Below are 16,957 nucleotides of genomic sequence, written 5' to 3' on the forward strand. Positions count from 1 at the left end.
CCTCAGACCACCAGGCCTTTTAACATGTTTATAGTTCATAGTTTTCTTCTTCACAAACAGCAGCAGCTCTGGTCAGCGTGAACTCATGTCGCATTCAAAAAGGAGTTCCTGCTGTGACATGTTTACACACGCCCCCCCTGCAGTATGATGTGACTGAAACAACCTTTGCTCAGAGGAGGCAGAACAGCTCAACATCAACCAAATAAACCACTTGTAGGATTTTGCCATCCAAACCTCTGTACATCTATGTTTATCTACATCTATAGACATGTATATTTCTCTCTATTCAACCTCGGTATTCATCTATAGATCTAAAGTATTTATTCAAAGTACTATTTGGACACATTTTGCGAAACAGAGTTGTTTGTTTGCTTTTCTGGGAGTTGGATAAGAAGAACCGTACTACTCTCATGTCTGTCCCTCTGAATATAAATCTGGAGCCAGCAGCTTGTTAGCTTAGCTCAATAATTAACATGTTTGTTTAATCCTTTGGCCGGCTGCGGGGACTTGCTCGAGTCATGTCATCGCCGTGAAGTCAGGCGATCAGCAGAGATTCCTGTGTTTCCAATTTCTTGGCAAAAGCCAACCATCTGCCGGCTTCCAAATGATTGGACATGGGAGTAGCTTCTCAACCAACTCAAATGAACGTATTTCCCAAAATGTTTTATCCAATCTTTTAACTTATACCTTATACTTACTTACAAGTGTCTAATGAGTCAGCGCACTCTGGGCAGGTAATGTGAGCCCTCCTGCAGCAGAGCTTCATAGAGGAGCCCAGCAGGCTTTTAGCCCACTGCAGTGGTAGATGCACACATTAAACTACCTTATTGCACAAGGGCTTTGGTAAGCTGGAGCGCTAAAAAAACCCCGCTCATGCAGGTTTAAGAGAATGCCAGGAGCGCATAATACATCAGGTGTTTGTCTAACATTTAGCAGCAGGAACAGGGGCTTTGACTGTTAATGGTCGATGATTTCTTAATCTCCTCTGATCTGTGGTTTTAGTATCTGGATTGTCATGCAGCCACGCACAATTTTGCAGACAGACAACCATTGATCTGCAGTTTAGAAGTAGAGGAAAAACATATATGATCGAAAGAAGTACTCAAATACACAAACTGCATTGCTGCGGTGAAGGGACATGACTGAAGAATGGCGCTTGCATGGATATCATTCAAGAAAAAAGACTATTAAATCGAAGCCTCTGTAATAGCTTCCTCTCCATGTCTGCCTGCTCCTCCAGTTTCATCCCCATGGTTCCCGTGGTCCCCTCTAGTTTCATCTGGTAATAATTCATGCAGGCCTGGGCCGAGTATTTCATTCATTAATATGAGTGTCCTGGAGCAGGAGACGTGTTACGGCTCCCCCATCTCGCCCACATTCTTAAGTGTACAGTGACTGTGAGAGTCCAGCACCGTCTTTGTTCAATGAAAGTGCTCATATGTACGTTACAAATGGAAAGTGAGAGCACTGTGTGAATGGACCCATTTACCGAGTCACAGCGAGGGCTTTCTCGTATCCGACACCAGGAAGGGTCGATGGTGCCAAGCGGTCACAGGTGCAGGATGTGAGGCAGCAACAGTGTTTTGGGCTCATCTCAAAGACGGCTTTGACTTCCCGAGGCAGGTGCTCGGAGGTTTCCTGTTCCCCTCGGCCAATGACAAATGTTCCTAGTCTACAATCCCCGGCTAGTTTGGCTTGAATATTGCTTTCGCTCAGGAATTCCGGCAGTGAAGGAGCGGGTGTCAGGGAGAGATACCAGAGGGGACAGGAGACAACGGAGAAGAAAAGGAGAGGCTGAATCCGTCCTTGTGAAAGTGCACTTCATTTCCACTTGCCTGAGAAGGCTCCCAAGACAACAACTTGTGAATGTCACGCAATTAACCAGGCTGTGATATAAGTTAATTAATGAACCACAGCTGGCTGGCAAGGAGATAACGGAGGGAAGAAGAAGAAGAAAGGTAGCATCAAAAGGGGAACGGGGAAGCATGTGGTGATATGAAAAGGCCAGGAATACACAGGACAGTGTAAGGAAATAGAGTGAATTGAAGGGAAGAAAACCAAAGTGGGCAGACACAGGGGGAGAATACATCAAATGTAAATAAACTTTACTTTGCCAGTTCGGGAAGAAAGCTGTCAGGAAACTTTGCTTTGAGCCAGTGTTTGTAAAACAGCCCACAGCTTTAAGAGGGAGAATCAAGACAAAGCAGGAGATGCTGAGGAGAGAAAAAGGACATGTTGTCTTTGAGTAAATTAGAGCTCCTGTGGATAACTGCACTGAACCATATTCTTCATGAGGATGCGTGGGTGAGGTGCCGCAGGATTAGAGCGAGTGTGGCACAGAGACGGATAAAATAAGAGACCCGGCTCTTTAAAGAATCCAGCAGCATGGAGGAGATTGACAGGTCGGTTAATGTGTGATTCACCCCTTCATCAACATGCAGTCACACTACATAAGAACATCAGGGGGGTACTTCATGTTTTTACCCATAATGTTTTATATTTGAAAGACTGTGGTGATTATTCAATACACTGCTGGAATCTGTTCAAAAATAAATGCTGCACATGGATCACGTTTCTGCAAGTAATAATTATATTTGCTCTGTGGGAATAGATGTCCATAATGTCTCTTTTTCTTTCTTTCACGGTGTGCACAACTGTACCAAACAAAAGAGGACTTTTGTGATTTAACTCACCACCAATGTCTCTCTCTCTCTCTCTCTCTCTCTCTCTCTCTCTCTCTCTCTCTCTCTCTCTCTCTCTCTCTCTCTCTCTCTCTCTCTCTCATCTTCGTTGCAGCCATGAAGTCCGACCGTAAGCGCCTGAAGGTGGAGAAAGCAGACCTGGTGAACCAGATGCAGCAGCTTTATGCCACACTGGAGAGCCGGGAGGAGCAGCTCCGCGACTTCATACGCAACTATGAGCAGCACAGAAAAGTGCGGCACCCATTTCTTATGTCTCCTCTTGTTTGGCTCATTGGTTGGATTTACATTTGCTGGAAAAGGCCCGCAGAAGCAACAATAACAACAACAATGGTTTTATGAATAAAAAGCACTGGTTGTGTGCGTGCTCTGGATAGGAATCTGTTAAGGATGTGTGCACATTCTGCTTTAAGCGTCATAAAGTGTTGTCTTTACCAAGCAAAAGAAAGCATGCGGTAGTAGCTTAACATATACAGCAGAGTTAAGAAGGCAGTGGTACAACACAGGAAGTAGTGACATTGAGCCTTTTACTTAACGGATTTCACACTCACATGTATTTTTCCGAGGGTGCGCGTGTGAAACAATCCATCAGGATCTCTGTGTCCACCAGGAGAGCGAGGATGCGGTGAAGGCACTGGCCAAGGAGAAGGACCTGCTGGAGCGAGAGAAGTGGGACCTGCGGCGGCAGACCAAGGAAGCCACGGAGCACACGGGGATGCTGCGCTCCCAGCTCGACCTCAAGGAGAACCGCATCAAGGAGCTGGAGGCCGAACTGGCCATGGTGAGACAGAGAGACAAATAATAGCAGTATATGAAGATACAAACAAGAAAGCCCAGATTATAACTACTGTCTTAAGGTACTACGTTATTACTGCATATAGTCAAAGCGCCTTTGAATGTACAGCAGCGCCATCCGTCATGTCTCCAACCCCCAGATGAGTAACTGTGTCAGTCAGAGAATGGAGATCCGGCTGTTTGAGCGGGTCGCAGACAGGGACTACTCTCCTAGGGTCATGGGGGTAAGATGGTCGCCCAGCTTTGAAATTGTGCCCTTGTTGACCCTTCCGCTCCCTGGGAATATCTCCTCCTTGTGACCTAATTGTGGTTTAGCAGCTGCACGTGTTTGACTAACCCTCAGCCGCCCCTGATCGGTCCTCGTGGTCCTAACATCAGTGGTCCCCCCGGATCCCCGCTACGATCACTCTGAATGTGGTTTGAATTGAGCAACGCGATGCTTGGTGGGGAAATATTCTGACAACCAATGATAAGTCCAGCGGTTTGTGATTATTTTCTGTTTTGCATGTCAAAGACTATGATTGATAATCATATAATGGTCGGGCCGCTGGTAGGTGGAGATGATTGCAACAAAGCTGATTGCTTCAGTGTTGATTTGTAGCCTGTTGTTGCTTGGCATGATGTTATAAGATTTGCACAATAACAACAATTGAAGCTTTGTGAAACACCGACCTCTGAGGGCTAATCAGAAAACCCACGCACAAAGAAACGACGCGTTTGACAGACACAAAAACACGGTTCCCCAGGCTCCTGCTAAAAGACGGGGAATTGTGCTTTGAGACGGGGAAATGTTTTCATTAAACTTCAAGAAAACCGCCATCATTTCTCCTAATTTTTAAGCCGCACCATCCCCTGACTTTCTTCTCCGAAAGGAGGCAACCGGCATAAACCTCCTCCAAATATTTTGCTCCTGCTTTTTTCTTCTTTGGGTAAGCAGAGATTTCGCACAACAAAAGACAAACATGAATACAGCTGCATTTTTCATGAGGCACCGATCACATGAGGAGCCCGGGGGGAGAACTCACTTGACTGCCTGCACTTAGTAGACTTAGACTTAGTAGGATTCTGGATACAGAACCGAACAAGTACACGTGCACACATATGACCCATTAATAAAGACAACAAAACAGTGAGAGAGAAAGACACCAACTAACTCCAAACAACCCAGAAACCTTTCACTCTCTGCTGTCCGACTCATTGCATCTGTCTGTGTACCTTCTCAAGGCCAAACAGTCTCTGGCGACCCTCAACAAGGATGTGCCCAAGCGTCACTCTGTGGCCATGCCCACGGAAACGGTTGTCAACGGCAACAACCAGGAGTGGGTGATGCACGCTGACCTTCCCCTGACCGCCGCCATCAGACAGAGTCAGCAGACCCTCTACGTCCACGCGGGCCATCCCACTGACAGACAAGGTAGGAGCGACACCTGTACCTGTACCGCCCCTCTAGCCTGTGCATGCTCATGTCAACCTGCTCCTCAGATTGTTGGCCACTGACGATGCCCCGGTGGCTCCATTTCATGCGCTTTATCTAGCAGTTCCAGTGAGCATATTTTTGGCTTTACAGCTTGCATTTGTCTTCGCCCCACACAAACATTTCCTCTGTGTTGGACAGATGGCAGCTGCGGAGAATTCAAGTGTTTGTTTTGCTCTGCTTGAATTTCACCAACAATTAGAAGGTTAATTGAATTACATATTTACGCAGTGCCAGTCAGACATTTGAACAGATATTGTCATTCAGTTCATTGAGAGTGTGTCACTACTCTTGACTGGTATTGTATATCTATAGTTATATTTGGGTTATGAGGTGTCAGTTAATTGATCTTCAGAATCAGAATCACTTAGTTGACTCCGGTTTCCACTTTGTTCTCCGCATACAAACATATAAACAAGAAAATAAGTGTAGGCATTTAAGCGACTGTACAATCTAGTTATAAATATGTATCCCAAGACTATGTATGTGAATATGTGAATTTAAACTGTACAACAAAGACAACAGCTGACATGATGCAAATGGGGGTGGGGGGGAGGGCGTAGTCTGATTGATTGTTTATCAGAAGAAGCTTGGGAAGAAGCTGTTCCCGTGTCTGGTTTTGGCATTCAGTGCTCTGTGGCGCCTACCAGAGGCCAGGAGATGGAACAGGTTGTTTCCAGGGTGTGACGGTCTGCAATAACCTTTCCTGCCCGTTTCCTGAGTCTGGAGATGTATATGTCCAGGATGGGGGGGCAGGCTGGAGCCTTCTTCTAAGGAAAACTTTCTACAACGCTTTTTCTTTTATATTGGCGTTTTTTTGGCTCCTCTTTTTTACTTTTCAGGCCCATCGCAGAATTTGCTCCTGCAGCCTCAGCATTTAACTGACTTGTGCTCACGTAGGCAGAGCCGAAAGAATTCCTTTAGTGAACCATGGCTCACCCTACAGCCACACATTTGCCGCTAAAGTGCATAGCAAACTGCTAGCCAAAGCAAGAATAGTAAGACGGCAGGCGCCTATAAAGAAAGTTCTACACAAACTAGCCATGCTTCCAAACAGAGAAGGCGTCCGTCTTAATTCTCCTCGAGATTGTTTAAAAGGGCTCATGTGGAGGAAGAAGCAGACAAAGAAAACATATGAATAGTTGCAAACCCCCCAAATTGCCATTTAATTGGTCGAACAGTATGTATATCATTTTCATTTCCACTGTCAAACACATCCTCTGTGAGGCCGTTTTCACTGTTGCTTAGCAACTACAGATGATTGCGAATAATTCCAAGCAGTTGGTCAGGGGCTTTTAACATATATTTTCTTCTAGGTATCTAGTGGCCCTGTTTAGAAGAATAAAATGTGCCCCGATCACCCCGTAGCACCCCAAAGAGAAAACGAGTGTTGTCTGTTCTCCCTCTTTTTAGTGGCCGCCGTGCGAGTGAGCCCGTGCCACTCGCGTCAGCCCTCCGTCATCTCCGATGCCTCGGCGTTGGAGGGTGACCGCTCATCCACACCAAGCGACATCAACTCCCCACGCCATCGGACTCACTCCCTCTGCAATGTAAGAGCCGCCTCCCCCCCCCCGCCACCACCGCCCCCCGAGTGACCACCTCCTCTGTAGTACCCGCCGGCTGTACTGCTTCCCCGCCGTTGTCCTTTCCATCCGCCGTCGCTCCGGCTGAACTCGTGTTTGCCCCACGCAGCGTGTCGTGTGCTCGTTCTGCAGCTGTGACAGGAATTAATGTGAAGACCAGTTTGTGGGTTGTTGCATAATTGCATGCCTGGCAGCATGTCAAGGGACACTTCCCCCCCCCCTTGTGGTCTGATCTTTATCTTCGCTGCTCTTTTGTCGCCCACTCTGCACCACTTCCGCTGGTTTCTCCGCTCTTGTATCGCTCCGTTTCCTCCTGCTCGTGTTTTCATCGCCTCCTTCCCTCTGCTGTCTTCTTCTCCCCGCCAGTCCCTAGAAGATCTGGAGGAGGCGAAGCGTAAGAAGAAGAAAGAGAAGATGGGGCTGGGCTCTCTGTCGCGTGTTTTCGCCCGGGGGAAGCAGCGCAAGTCCCTCGACCCTGGTTTGTTTGATGGTACTTCAACGCCTGATTATTACATAGAGGAAGATGCAGACTGGTAAAGCACACATGTCCGAGCGAACCGGCTCTGGAGAGCCCGTTTGGCGCTGATCAGAAGACAGCATTGTGTTTGTGTGTGTGTATGTGTGTGTGTGTGGGTGTGTGTGTGTGTGTGTGTTTGATGTCAGCGTGTACAGATATAATGACGTGTGTGCCCGTACACTCTCACACACATCCCTGCTTCCATGTGTGTGAGAGTGTTGCATGCGTGTGTCGCCCAGTGGTCAGACGCCACGCGAGGAGCCGGGGGGGGCTAGAATGCACCTGTGTGTATGTACAGTCCTGTAAATAGAGTGGACAGTGTGACACGGCGACCCTGTGGATATGTTCTATTGTATCTGCTCTCCAAGACGACTGTGTTACTGGATCTTTTAATTGTTCTCTCGATTTTGACCTTTTGTTTTCACTCAACTGGAAACTTGAAGGACTGCTGTACTTGTAAATAACCACAGTTGATGTGCACTTTGTGCGTGTAAATGTCTCCCTGTCCTGAATGCCTTCTGTTGATTTTGACATGTACTCCCCCTCCTCGCACCACCTTTTAACTTGAGCTCCTCCCTGTTTATTGTCCTGCTTGGTCCATCCCCCTCCTCCCACACTGCCATGATGAGAACAGTTTCCTGTCGGCAAACATGCAGACTCCTCAAATCCGCCTCTAATTCGGTCGCATAACAAACCTCTCAGCCGCCAACATAACTGCACTTCTTGATGTTTCGCTCAAACGGGACTTCAAAGACGCTTCTGAGCGAGGAATAAACTTTCTATGCAAAACAGTCTGTTCCACATCAACATGAAGCCAAACAGGGAATGTAAAAAAATGTGTTTTCTATCTGTCAAGATAGAAGGTACTTTGCTAAGCTACATGTGTGACATGCATGCACAGAGTCCCAGTCGCCACGTGCATGTGGAACAAAACCCTGCTCAACATGAATGTCTTTCTCTGCAAATATTGCAGAGGAGGGGAATAAAATAAGAGAGGTCCGTTACTCATTTTGAGATGTTTATGTTTATTCACGGTTTTTCCATGGTTGGAAAGAGGTTTTTGAATTTACTTCTGATCAATGTCAGAAGCTTAACATAACAAACTAAACGGAGAACGTTTTAATCTGCACCTACAAGGCTCTTTTTGTGTAAACTTACATTTCAAATATATTAAAGGTCAGTCCCACAGTCACAAAGAAAGCCCAGCACTACCCTTTGAACGCTTTAGTAATTATCCCACTTATTCATGAGGCTTTGTACCATTTCCCTGCTGTAGGATCTTACAGTAGCTTGTAACTTTATTATTGTATTAATACTTAAAGGCTGTTAGGGGGTAGAATCATTCCGGGGAAAGTTAGTACAATAAAAGAAAGCTATTATCGTGGGGTAAGTAAGATATTGTAGGTATTATAATGGTGGTCAAGGCTTTTCCAAACCTCAGGAATTAGGTTACATTACCAGAAAATCTGAACTTCAATTTAGGCCTGAATTTAGAGCAGACATTAAAAGAACTGTTATAACAATAATGAGTGCCAACCCAGCAGCTGAGAAATCCGATTCAAGCAGGCTAATCAAACTGAAGCAAACGTATATACCTTCTCCCATGACCCCCACATTCTGAGGCCGTTCAAGCCAGCTGGAGAAAAAAAAAAGCAATTAACTTTGTGCCAAAGGTTAATAGTCTTTCTTCAAGCACAAGAATGCCTAAAGACGTTGGATTATTTTCATCCATTCATTGGATGGAGCCGGAGTCTGCACTGCCACCCCCAGGAAATCGCTTCTCTCCCCGATATTAAACTAACACTGCGTATTTGTCAGGCTCATGTGAACCACCACAGAGTCGCAGATTACCACGGAGCTGTGTTCAACCACAGTGCCGCGCAAAGATTAGCATTCAGCTCAGGCGGCATTTGGGCTCGCAGATTTTAGATATTCATTCAATTCAATTCATAGTGAAGTCTATTTAATTGTATGTACAAGAACAACAGTTCATCCACTTTATTTCATTAAGCATTTAATGACATGTGGAAGTCTTGGCTGTTTTTTCATTCAGCCAACCTCTGCTGAGGGGAAAAAGAACATATCAAATGAAAAACAGTGTATGATTTTTATGTTTTGAGCCGCGGCCTCCTTGTTGTTGTTTTTGTTTATTTCCACAAATATTTTACTTTTTGTAAATTACAGAAATAAAATTAATATTATTATTAAAGAGTTTTTATTTAAAGTTAAAGATGTAGGCCTCATGGGAGGACTTCTATTGTGGGGTCCCGAGATGTTTAGAAGTGGATATAGTAGCAAACTTTTAAAGGCATGGCAACAAATTTACGCTCAAAAGAATTAAGAATAAGATTATTTTAAAATAAAAATGAATAACGTTGAACTTCCATGTGGCTGTCCTCTCTTTCCCGGTGTTAACGTGTGTGTGTGTGTGTTCACATGTTCATTTGTCTTGGTGTGGCTCTAACTCTGATTCGTCCCACTACGCTGGAGGTGCGTTGGCCTCCCTCAACCCTGCAAGTCCATCTGTGAGAGGACTGCGTCACCAAAAGCTTCCAAATGGCCTCCTTTCCTGTCCTTCCCAATTGTAATTCCTTATTTAAAAAAAGGAAAACATTCCTTCTTTCTCTTTGATACGGAAATCAATGATCAGAAAACAGAAGAGATTGAAAAGGAAGCCATGTCAGATTGTTGGAGCACTACTCATATTTGTCAGCACACGGTGTCAATAATGTTCTGCTTTGATTTGACCCCTGACCTCTAACACTGACCCCTCCTGCCTGACCTCCTCCGGACTCTCAACACAGTGAAGTGAGCCAAGAAGTAGTCAATCAGACTCAGTGAGACCAAGGTACTAAAGTTCCAATTGCTATGACTATGAGCTGTGCTGCTGGGGTTGCAAGCTGTGTTTGCAGACGCCTGCTAACTCTCAAGCAACATCTCAGAATGGCCTTGGAACTGAGCACTTCTTCAAGTTCTATTTACTCATGCAAATCAGCCCAAAAACGATTCAGTGCTGCCGTGTGCTGTGTGTGCTATCGGAAGTAACAGATGATAACCGATAACCCCTCCGCCCCCACCTCAACAGCATATCTTTCCCTCAACAGATTCTCATGAATCAAGCAGATTACACACTAGTTTCATTCTTATTCGCTGTCTTGTAGTTTATGTTACATTTGTGTCTGTAAGGTAAATGTGATGCTACAGCCAGCGTCCGGTTAGCTTAGCTTAGCTTAGCTTAGACTATAAACAGTCCGGCTGCAGCTCCTAAAATGTCAAACTCCTCCTTTAAACTTAAATTATAGCCAGCTGCCGAAAGAAAGCAAATAAGCACAGTTTTCTACATCTAGATCTGTTTACTCTCTACTCATCTTAAATGGAATAATTTATTTTGAATGTACATCTGGACTCTTGATCCATTCAACTGTAAAACATTCTTCGACGCAAAGTCTTAAAATGTAACACATCTTGCTCAGCACTCTGTTCTCCTGCATTCCTCATTGTGCAGTCACAGTGTGAAGCGCTGCTTTGTTGCAGTAATAGCATCCACTGTGCGTTGCTATTGAAGGGCATGTCTACGGATTGATTGCTTGAACAAAACCGTTTCCTGTGTCTTACATGAAGTGCAAACACTGCTGTTCTTTCCACACAAAAGCCCTCACCATCCATCACTGTTGACAAAACGCACTCGTGGCCTCACGTGAAGGATCAAAACCGTTCACAGTAGTGCGGCCACAGCGCGGCACGAAGTCGTCTCGACCCTTTCAGCTTTCAGTGTCTTTTTTTAAAAAATGACATGAGGGTCATCTCCACAATGGGACGAAACCTCGCTAATAGAGTCCAATCTTCAAACAGTTTGGCCTTAAACCGGATGTCAGATAGTCGATTCGGATGTGTTTTTATGTGGCACACCTTGGAAAGAACTTAAAGACAGCCCTTTTATCTGGGCAAGACTGCATTTCTGTCCAAAAAGGAGATGTATTCAGCCTCGCGTGAATTGCTCTGAGAGGGTCACTTAGTGCACATTCAGTTTACATATAGCTCTTAGATGGGCACAAACAAGCACCCGAGTTGAGAAGAGTTACTTACGTTGAGTTGAATACAATCCTGCCATCATTTAATGTTGAATGTGTTTTTGAACAAGAACATAAAGGGAGCTTTCTATTTGGAAACAGGGAGACAAAGAGCGTTTTGTTGCGGTCTGATTCAAGGTGGAAGGCTCCAGGCAGCATTTCAAACTGAGTCACAAAGCCAGCGTCATTCCGTCTCACATTTCTATTTTTTCACTGAAACGAGCCGGGTGTTTTTGGGAGCTCAACATTCTGAGGCAGTCCTTTATACCTGAATCCTCAGGTGGATGCTTCTGTTTCAGGCCTGCTTGGCACTCACTGGTTGAGCCGTAAGGGTATTGATGGTATTGATGTAGAGGTTCTCTGAAAGTATTAGACAAGACCTGTGAATTCTGTCAGTGTCATTTTAGTTCTCAAAAAAAGAAACATTAAGCTTTACACTAGCTTTACTTTCTCTCTAAGCAACACCTCACATCTCAAGTGAAGGAGCGGTGGGAATGGAATGATGCAATCAGAGCAATGTCCACTCTTAAAGGGAACACTTTGTGCTATTCGATGCTATAACGATGAGCCCAAAACTGGTACCAAGAGGCCCCTCGCTGGTGAAGACAGGGAAATGTTTCTTGGTTAAACAAAGTGAGCTGCGTTGTTGGTCCATATATTTAAAATCTGAGAACAAAGGTGAACAGAAAACATTTGGCACAATTTAGTAAAATAATAACCAAGCGTTCTATTTTTTTAATAATCTAAGGGGCATTTAAAGAACAATTAACCCTATGGTTGATTTGTAAGTCAGATTTCCTAATGCATCAAAATGGAACTTAATTTTCCACATTGCAGGCTTTTTGTTTCCATGGAACTGTTGCTGTCGGCTAATTTAGACAGATTAGACCGCCGTGTTAATTCAACAGCCTAACAGCTGCCTGTTTAATGGACTTCTTAAGTGATGAGCTTGTTCATAAAAGCTGCAACTTTGTTTACAGCCTCCCTGGCAAGCGTTTGGCTCGTTGCCGCGCAGCCAAGAGCCAGTGAAGTTGGTTGAAGCGTGACCGTTATGCAGAAATCACGTCTATTTCCGTTCCCCCGCTGAGCGGATTTTATGTTGAACTGACCTAAAACAGTTTTCCGTATGTTGTGATTTAACGTTTTGCTTTTTCATTGCTCACTATGCCCACTACCACCCGTGCCTTCGCTCACGCCTTCAACTACATCCCTCACATGCCCCCCCCCTCCTCCTCCACCGCCCTCCCGCTTAGACTCAGACTGCCTCTCCAGCCCCACCCGCCACAGCCTGTCCGACGGGTCCGAGGACCAGCTGGACCGCCTCCAGCAGGTGGAGCTGGCCAGGATGACGCCCATGTCCCAGTGGAGGGCTGGGACCGTGCAGGCCTGGCTGGAGGTTGTCATGGCAATGCCGATGTACATCCGCAGCTGCTCAGAAAATGTCAAGAGTGGAAAGGTAGGATTAAAGCACACACACGATGCGGGTGCCCTCACTTTTGTGCATCTCTCTTAGACACTTGGTGTCTTTGGTCACTAAGCAGTATCAGTATTTGGCAGGTGTTACTCGGACTGACGGATGAGGACCTGGAGCTGGGTTTAGGTGTCAGCAGTTTAATGCATCGCCGGAAACTCCGCCTGGCCATTGAGGATTACAGGGACGCTGAGAATGGAAGAGGGTGAGTGATTCATCTGGAAACCTGTACATTGTGTGACAGCGTAGGAGGGCCATCTGTTGGTGAGTTATAGTAACAGCATTTACAAATGACAACGGTGACTTTAAAAAAAGGGATATTTAGCATTAGTCTCCCAGTATTTACGCCAGGTTTGCTCCCTTTGCACTCTGATTAATGCGAGTCAGTCCAACTGCAAAACCTCCATAATCCACATTCGACCAGAAATAGAATTGTAATCTGTCCAGAGTGTTTCTCTGATTTAAAAAAAAAGTATATTAACTACACACACACATTAAAAGTTTTGATCTCATGACAGTGTTTTGTCAAAATTAGAAGCACTTTCATTTTAATTCATTCTAAAATTACCATCATCGCCACATTTGACAGCAATCCATCCGAATGTCTAGACATTCCACTTAGAAGCACAAATGGCAGCCTGATTGTGAGCAGAGATCAAAGTCTGTAGGATTAATCCTCTGGAAACCAATAGCTGTTGATATATTTAAGTCTGAAGGAAGGCGATGGATCAAACCAAAGACAATAAAGCCAGTGGTACCTCTTTGTGGAATGAGTGTGTGCTGTTTGCAGGCTGTCCAAGGCTGCAGACATGGACCACCACTGGGTGGCCAAGGCCTGGTTAAGCGACGTGGGCTTGCCGCAGTACTCCCAGGCCTTTCACAACCACTTGGTAGACGGGCGTCTGCTGAACTCCCTGACGCGCCGCGACCTTGAGCGCCACCTTAACATCACCAAGACGTTCCACCAGGTCAGCTTGCTGCTGGGCATCGAACTGCTGCACTTACTCAATTTTGACAAGGAGGTAAGAGAGTTTCAGCCCCGTGTTCACAGGCAGAGGACAACAGGGACTAGATGCGCTAGATGGAAACAGATTTGTTTAATCGGTTTCCAGGCGCTGCAGGCTCGCCGGGTCCAGTGTGAGCACCAGAACGTGGACCCGTTGGTGTGGACCTCTCATCGGGTGGTGAAATGGATCAAAGATATTGACTTGAAGGTGAGGACAGAGAGAGACGGAATACAACTTGAAAACAATCAGAGGTTTCACCTCTATCTAAAAATATATATTATCCTTCTTAGACTGAAATATTGAAACAAAAGTTGAAGCCACAGTCTCTGCAACAAAACCAATAGTTGGATCAAAGAGCGCGATAGAGGGGTTTTGTTAATGTATCTCTAAGCTCTCTAGGCCGATGCTGCAATATGGATATTCCAAGTCAACATTGTCTTGACATGGGACAACATGTTGCCACATTCAGGGTGTGTAGAGACACGGCTGACCTGGACCTGTGCTGACATCAACAAATAAAGCATGTTGTTTGTCTAACATCCTATCAACAACCTTATTTTCATCCTCCCATCCAGGAGTTTGCTGAAAGTCTTCTAAGCAGTGGAGTTCACGGCGCCGTCATGGTGCTTGACCCCACTTTTAACATTGACGCCATGGCAACCGCCCTGGGGATACCTAACAACAAGCACATGATTCGCCGACACCTTGTGGAGGAGATGAAAACCCTGATCGGCCCGGCCAGGTGAGAGGAGACGTTAACCGGCGGCTCTACTTACTGTAGAATGTGTTGGTGTGTAAATCGAATAGATACGAGGTGCGTAACCTGATCGCTGATGACACATTTGCTTTTAAGCGTCGCACAAAGGTGCGTTCTGTTAAATACTACCCGAGGCCACTGAACCCAACACCCTGCTTCAACCCGTGTTCCCGTATCCAGGACGGACACCAAGCAGGACTACGAGCACCTGGGCCTGGGAACCCCGCCGCCCCTCCTCCGCCAGAACTCGGCTGGCAGACCGCCCAGCTCCACCGGCCGCCACACGGATGACGAAGGCTCGCTGAGGAGGAGGGCTGTGAAGGTGTGTGTGTGTGTCTGTGTGGCGGGGGGGTTGGGCGGGGGGGGCTATGTTTTGAAATAACGGGTTTTACATCGCATGCGTACAAGAATAATTAGACCATCTGTGTGGCGGCAGGCTGAGTACATTTTTTTGTTTGTGTGTTTAAAAACGAATGCGCGTTTCAGCCTCCAACAGGGTTCAGCCCCAAGACCCGCAATGGGCGAGACCTGTGTTGCCACAGCAGCAACGGCTCCCTGCCCCGGGATGTTCGGGACCCGACTCCGCCCAGATCCGAGGGGAGCCCGATCCACGGTTACACCAGCGTCGAGGTCACCAACGTTTGAGGTCACCGCGGTGCGACGAAAACACCCAGTTGTGAGCTCCGTCACTACTGAGTCTACACCCGTTTGTCATGTGTACGTGGACATGAGGTGGTTCTTTTCTCCAGACATAAGAACTTACAAGACAGATTGCACTTTTGAAAAGAAGACAGGATTCTTTTTTTTACAAGTCTCCTGGTTTAAGAATATTTGTATTGTGTCGCAGGTGGTATTTTGATGTTTGAGAGGGCAGCGATGCCTCTCCCCTGAATCCAGAGATGCAGGACGCAAGCTAAATAAGTATTTTTCTATTTTTTTTCGTGTAAATGGTTCTCCTTGAATCAGGATTTGACATAGCAATTTGTTTTTGTTGACTGGTTGCTAGTGATTGTCTCTTTTTGAGGAAAATGAGATGTTGGGGTTTGTATAATACAGGGTACTTGATGATAAAATGAAAAAAATGAAATGAAAAAGTTTAATATCAATATAAATTGTTCTTGTTTCATGCAGTTCTGCCGTTTGTAATGCCTTGTCAGTGTAGCTGAGGACAGTGGAGAAAAATACTTGAATTTTAAATTCTAGAGTTTATGTTTGATAGCGTTTTTTTTTTTTCATCATAACACAGTTGTGTCTAAACAAATGTAGCACCCTCTCCTGATGTTTTATACTGTGAAGTAAATGTGGGGAAAATATTTGAACAAACAGAATATGACTGCAGAGTGGTACGTCCACAGAAGCCCCGGGGCTGAAAGATGTGGGGATGCATATATGTAAAAATGAATTAATAAAAGTTCCTTTTACTAAAATATAGACGGTATCTTTTATTTGCTATTTCAATGGAAACCACTATATGTAAAGCAAACAGGATTTAAATAAGTGGCAAACTTATTAGCAAACCCTGCAACTCTGTGTGCTCAAGAGAACTTTTGACTGTGTGATCAACAGAAAATTAACGATAAAAATGTTAGGAGAGTTAAAGCGAGAGAATGTTCCTGATTGAACTCATTTGCGTGTGTGGGGTTCATCTCCTCCCCTGTAATGTGGATGAGGGTCCAAACTAAACTCCATGATTGCAGTTGTGTGTTAATACCGACTCTGTACTCTTGATTACTTTGGTGAGTCACTCAGGTAATTTCCTCTCTTTTTGCTCCCTGTGAAAAGAGGTATTTCAAGTTTCTCTGTTTAGACCCCGGGGCAACGTGGTGCAATTCTGTCCTCTCACAGTGACTCAAACCACTGTGGCAATCTCAGTATGACACAGCAACAAGATATACTGCTTCCTGTCCGTAATCCACCCGTGGCTGGAAGAAAACCAGCCTTTTTACCGCATGACATCGATCTACGTACTCTGAGATCTGAGAGGTGTGACGAAGGCAGGTGTGTCAGGCGAAGTTTCCCTTGAGAAAAGTTAATGTACACCTGAGGCAATGAAGCCTTAAATGATTAAATCTAGCTTATCTATATGCCACTGTAACACGCATCACTTCATTTCATAAAGGCTGACAGATATACGGCTTACTGATGTAATCAAGGCTTGTTCACTGTGTGTGTGTGTGTGTGTGTGTGTGTGTGTTTGAATGTGAGTGTCAACAACGGATCGGGACAAAAGCTTAAGAGGCAGAATACTACCAAGAGTCCATAAACACCGGGCTGCTTTACTGAGAAGGAGCATAGCAATGAGCGGCCAGGGTTTGCGATTACTTTTGTCATTATTGTGAAATAGTCCAGTTGTAGCAGCCAAATATAGATGAGGACACTGGGACAAAGTGGGACCAAGCGGACCCCACTTTTAGTGTGTGAGTATCTTGCAAGATACAAATCAGATATACACAAGTAAAGAAAACACAAAGGTCTGTATTGCGTAAATGACTGGTCCTGCTTGCGCTTCGTGTCCTAAGGGCGCAAAATGAGTGGCGTTTGGTAATTGTGAATTTACAAAGAGGAAGTGAGATTCAGGTCAGCT

The 16,957-nt window shown here is 45.4% G+C and overlaps 1 protein-coding gene across 12 annotated transcripts in view; it reads left to right on the forward strand.

Annotated features, from left to right (window-relative positions):
• Positions 1-15,800, forward strand: part of kazna (kazrin, periplakin interacting protein a) — a 129,915-nt gene extending 114,115 nt beyond the window's left edge. For 5 of the 12 annotated variants that reach the window (XM_040192799.2, XM_078083954.1, XM_040192793.2 and 2 more), the window contains 13 exons: positions 2,797-2,933; positions 3,310-3,480; positions 3,635-3,718; positions 4,719-4,908; positions 6,382-6,518; positions 6,918-7,041; positions 12,392-12,594; positions 12,696-12,814; positions 13,400-13,631; positions 13,722-13,823; positions 14,192-14,358; positions 14,554-14,695; positions 14,860-15,800. In XM_040192799.2, the coding sequence (XP_040048733.2) occupies positions 2,797-2,933; positions 3,310-3,480; positions 3,635-3,718; positions 4,719-4,908; positions 6,382-6,518; positions 6,918-7,041; positions 12,392-12,594; positions 12,696-12,814; positions 13,400-13,631; positions 13,722-13,823; positions 14,192-14,358; positions 14,554-14,695; positions 14,860-15,018 (1,967 nt within the window). In that variant the 3' untranslated portion in view covers positions 15,019-15,800. The remainder of the gene's footprint in view (positions 1-2,796; positions 2,934-3,309; positions 3,481-3,634; positions 3,719-4,718; positions 4,909-6,381; positions 6,519-6,917; positions 7,042-12,391; positions 12,595-12,695; positions 12,815-13,399; positions 13,632-13,721; positions 13,824-14,191; positions 14,359-14,553; positions 14,696-14,859) is intronic. The other 7 variants (XM_078083952.1, XM_040192795.2, XM_078083974.1 and 4 more) reach the window with 3 other exon arrangements.
• Positions 15,801-16,957: the final 1,157 nt, after the last annotated feature.

The sequence above is a fragment of the Gasterosteus aculeatus genome, chromosome 2 (assembly GCF_964276395.1).
Source record: "Gasterosteus aculeatus chromosome 2, fGasAcu3.hap1.1, whole genome shotgun sequence".
Taxonomy (NCBI): Eukaryota; Metazoa; Chordata; class Actinopteri; order Perciformes; family Gasterosteidae; genus Gasterosteus; species Gasterosteus aculeatus.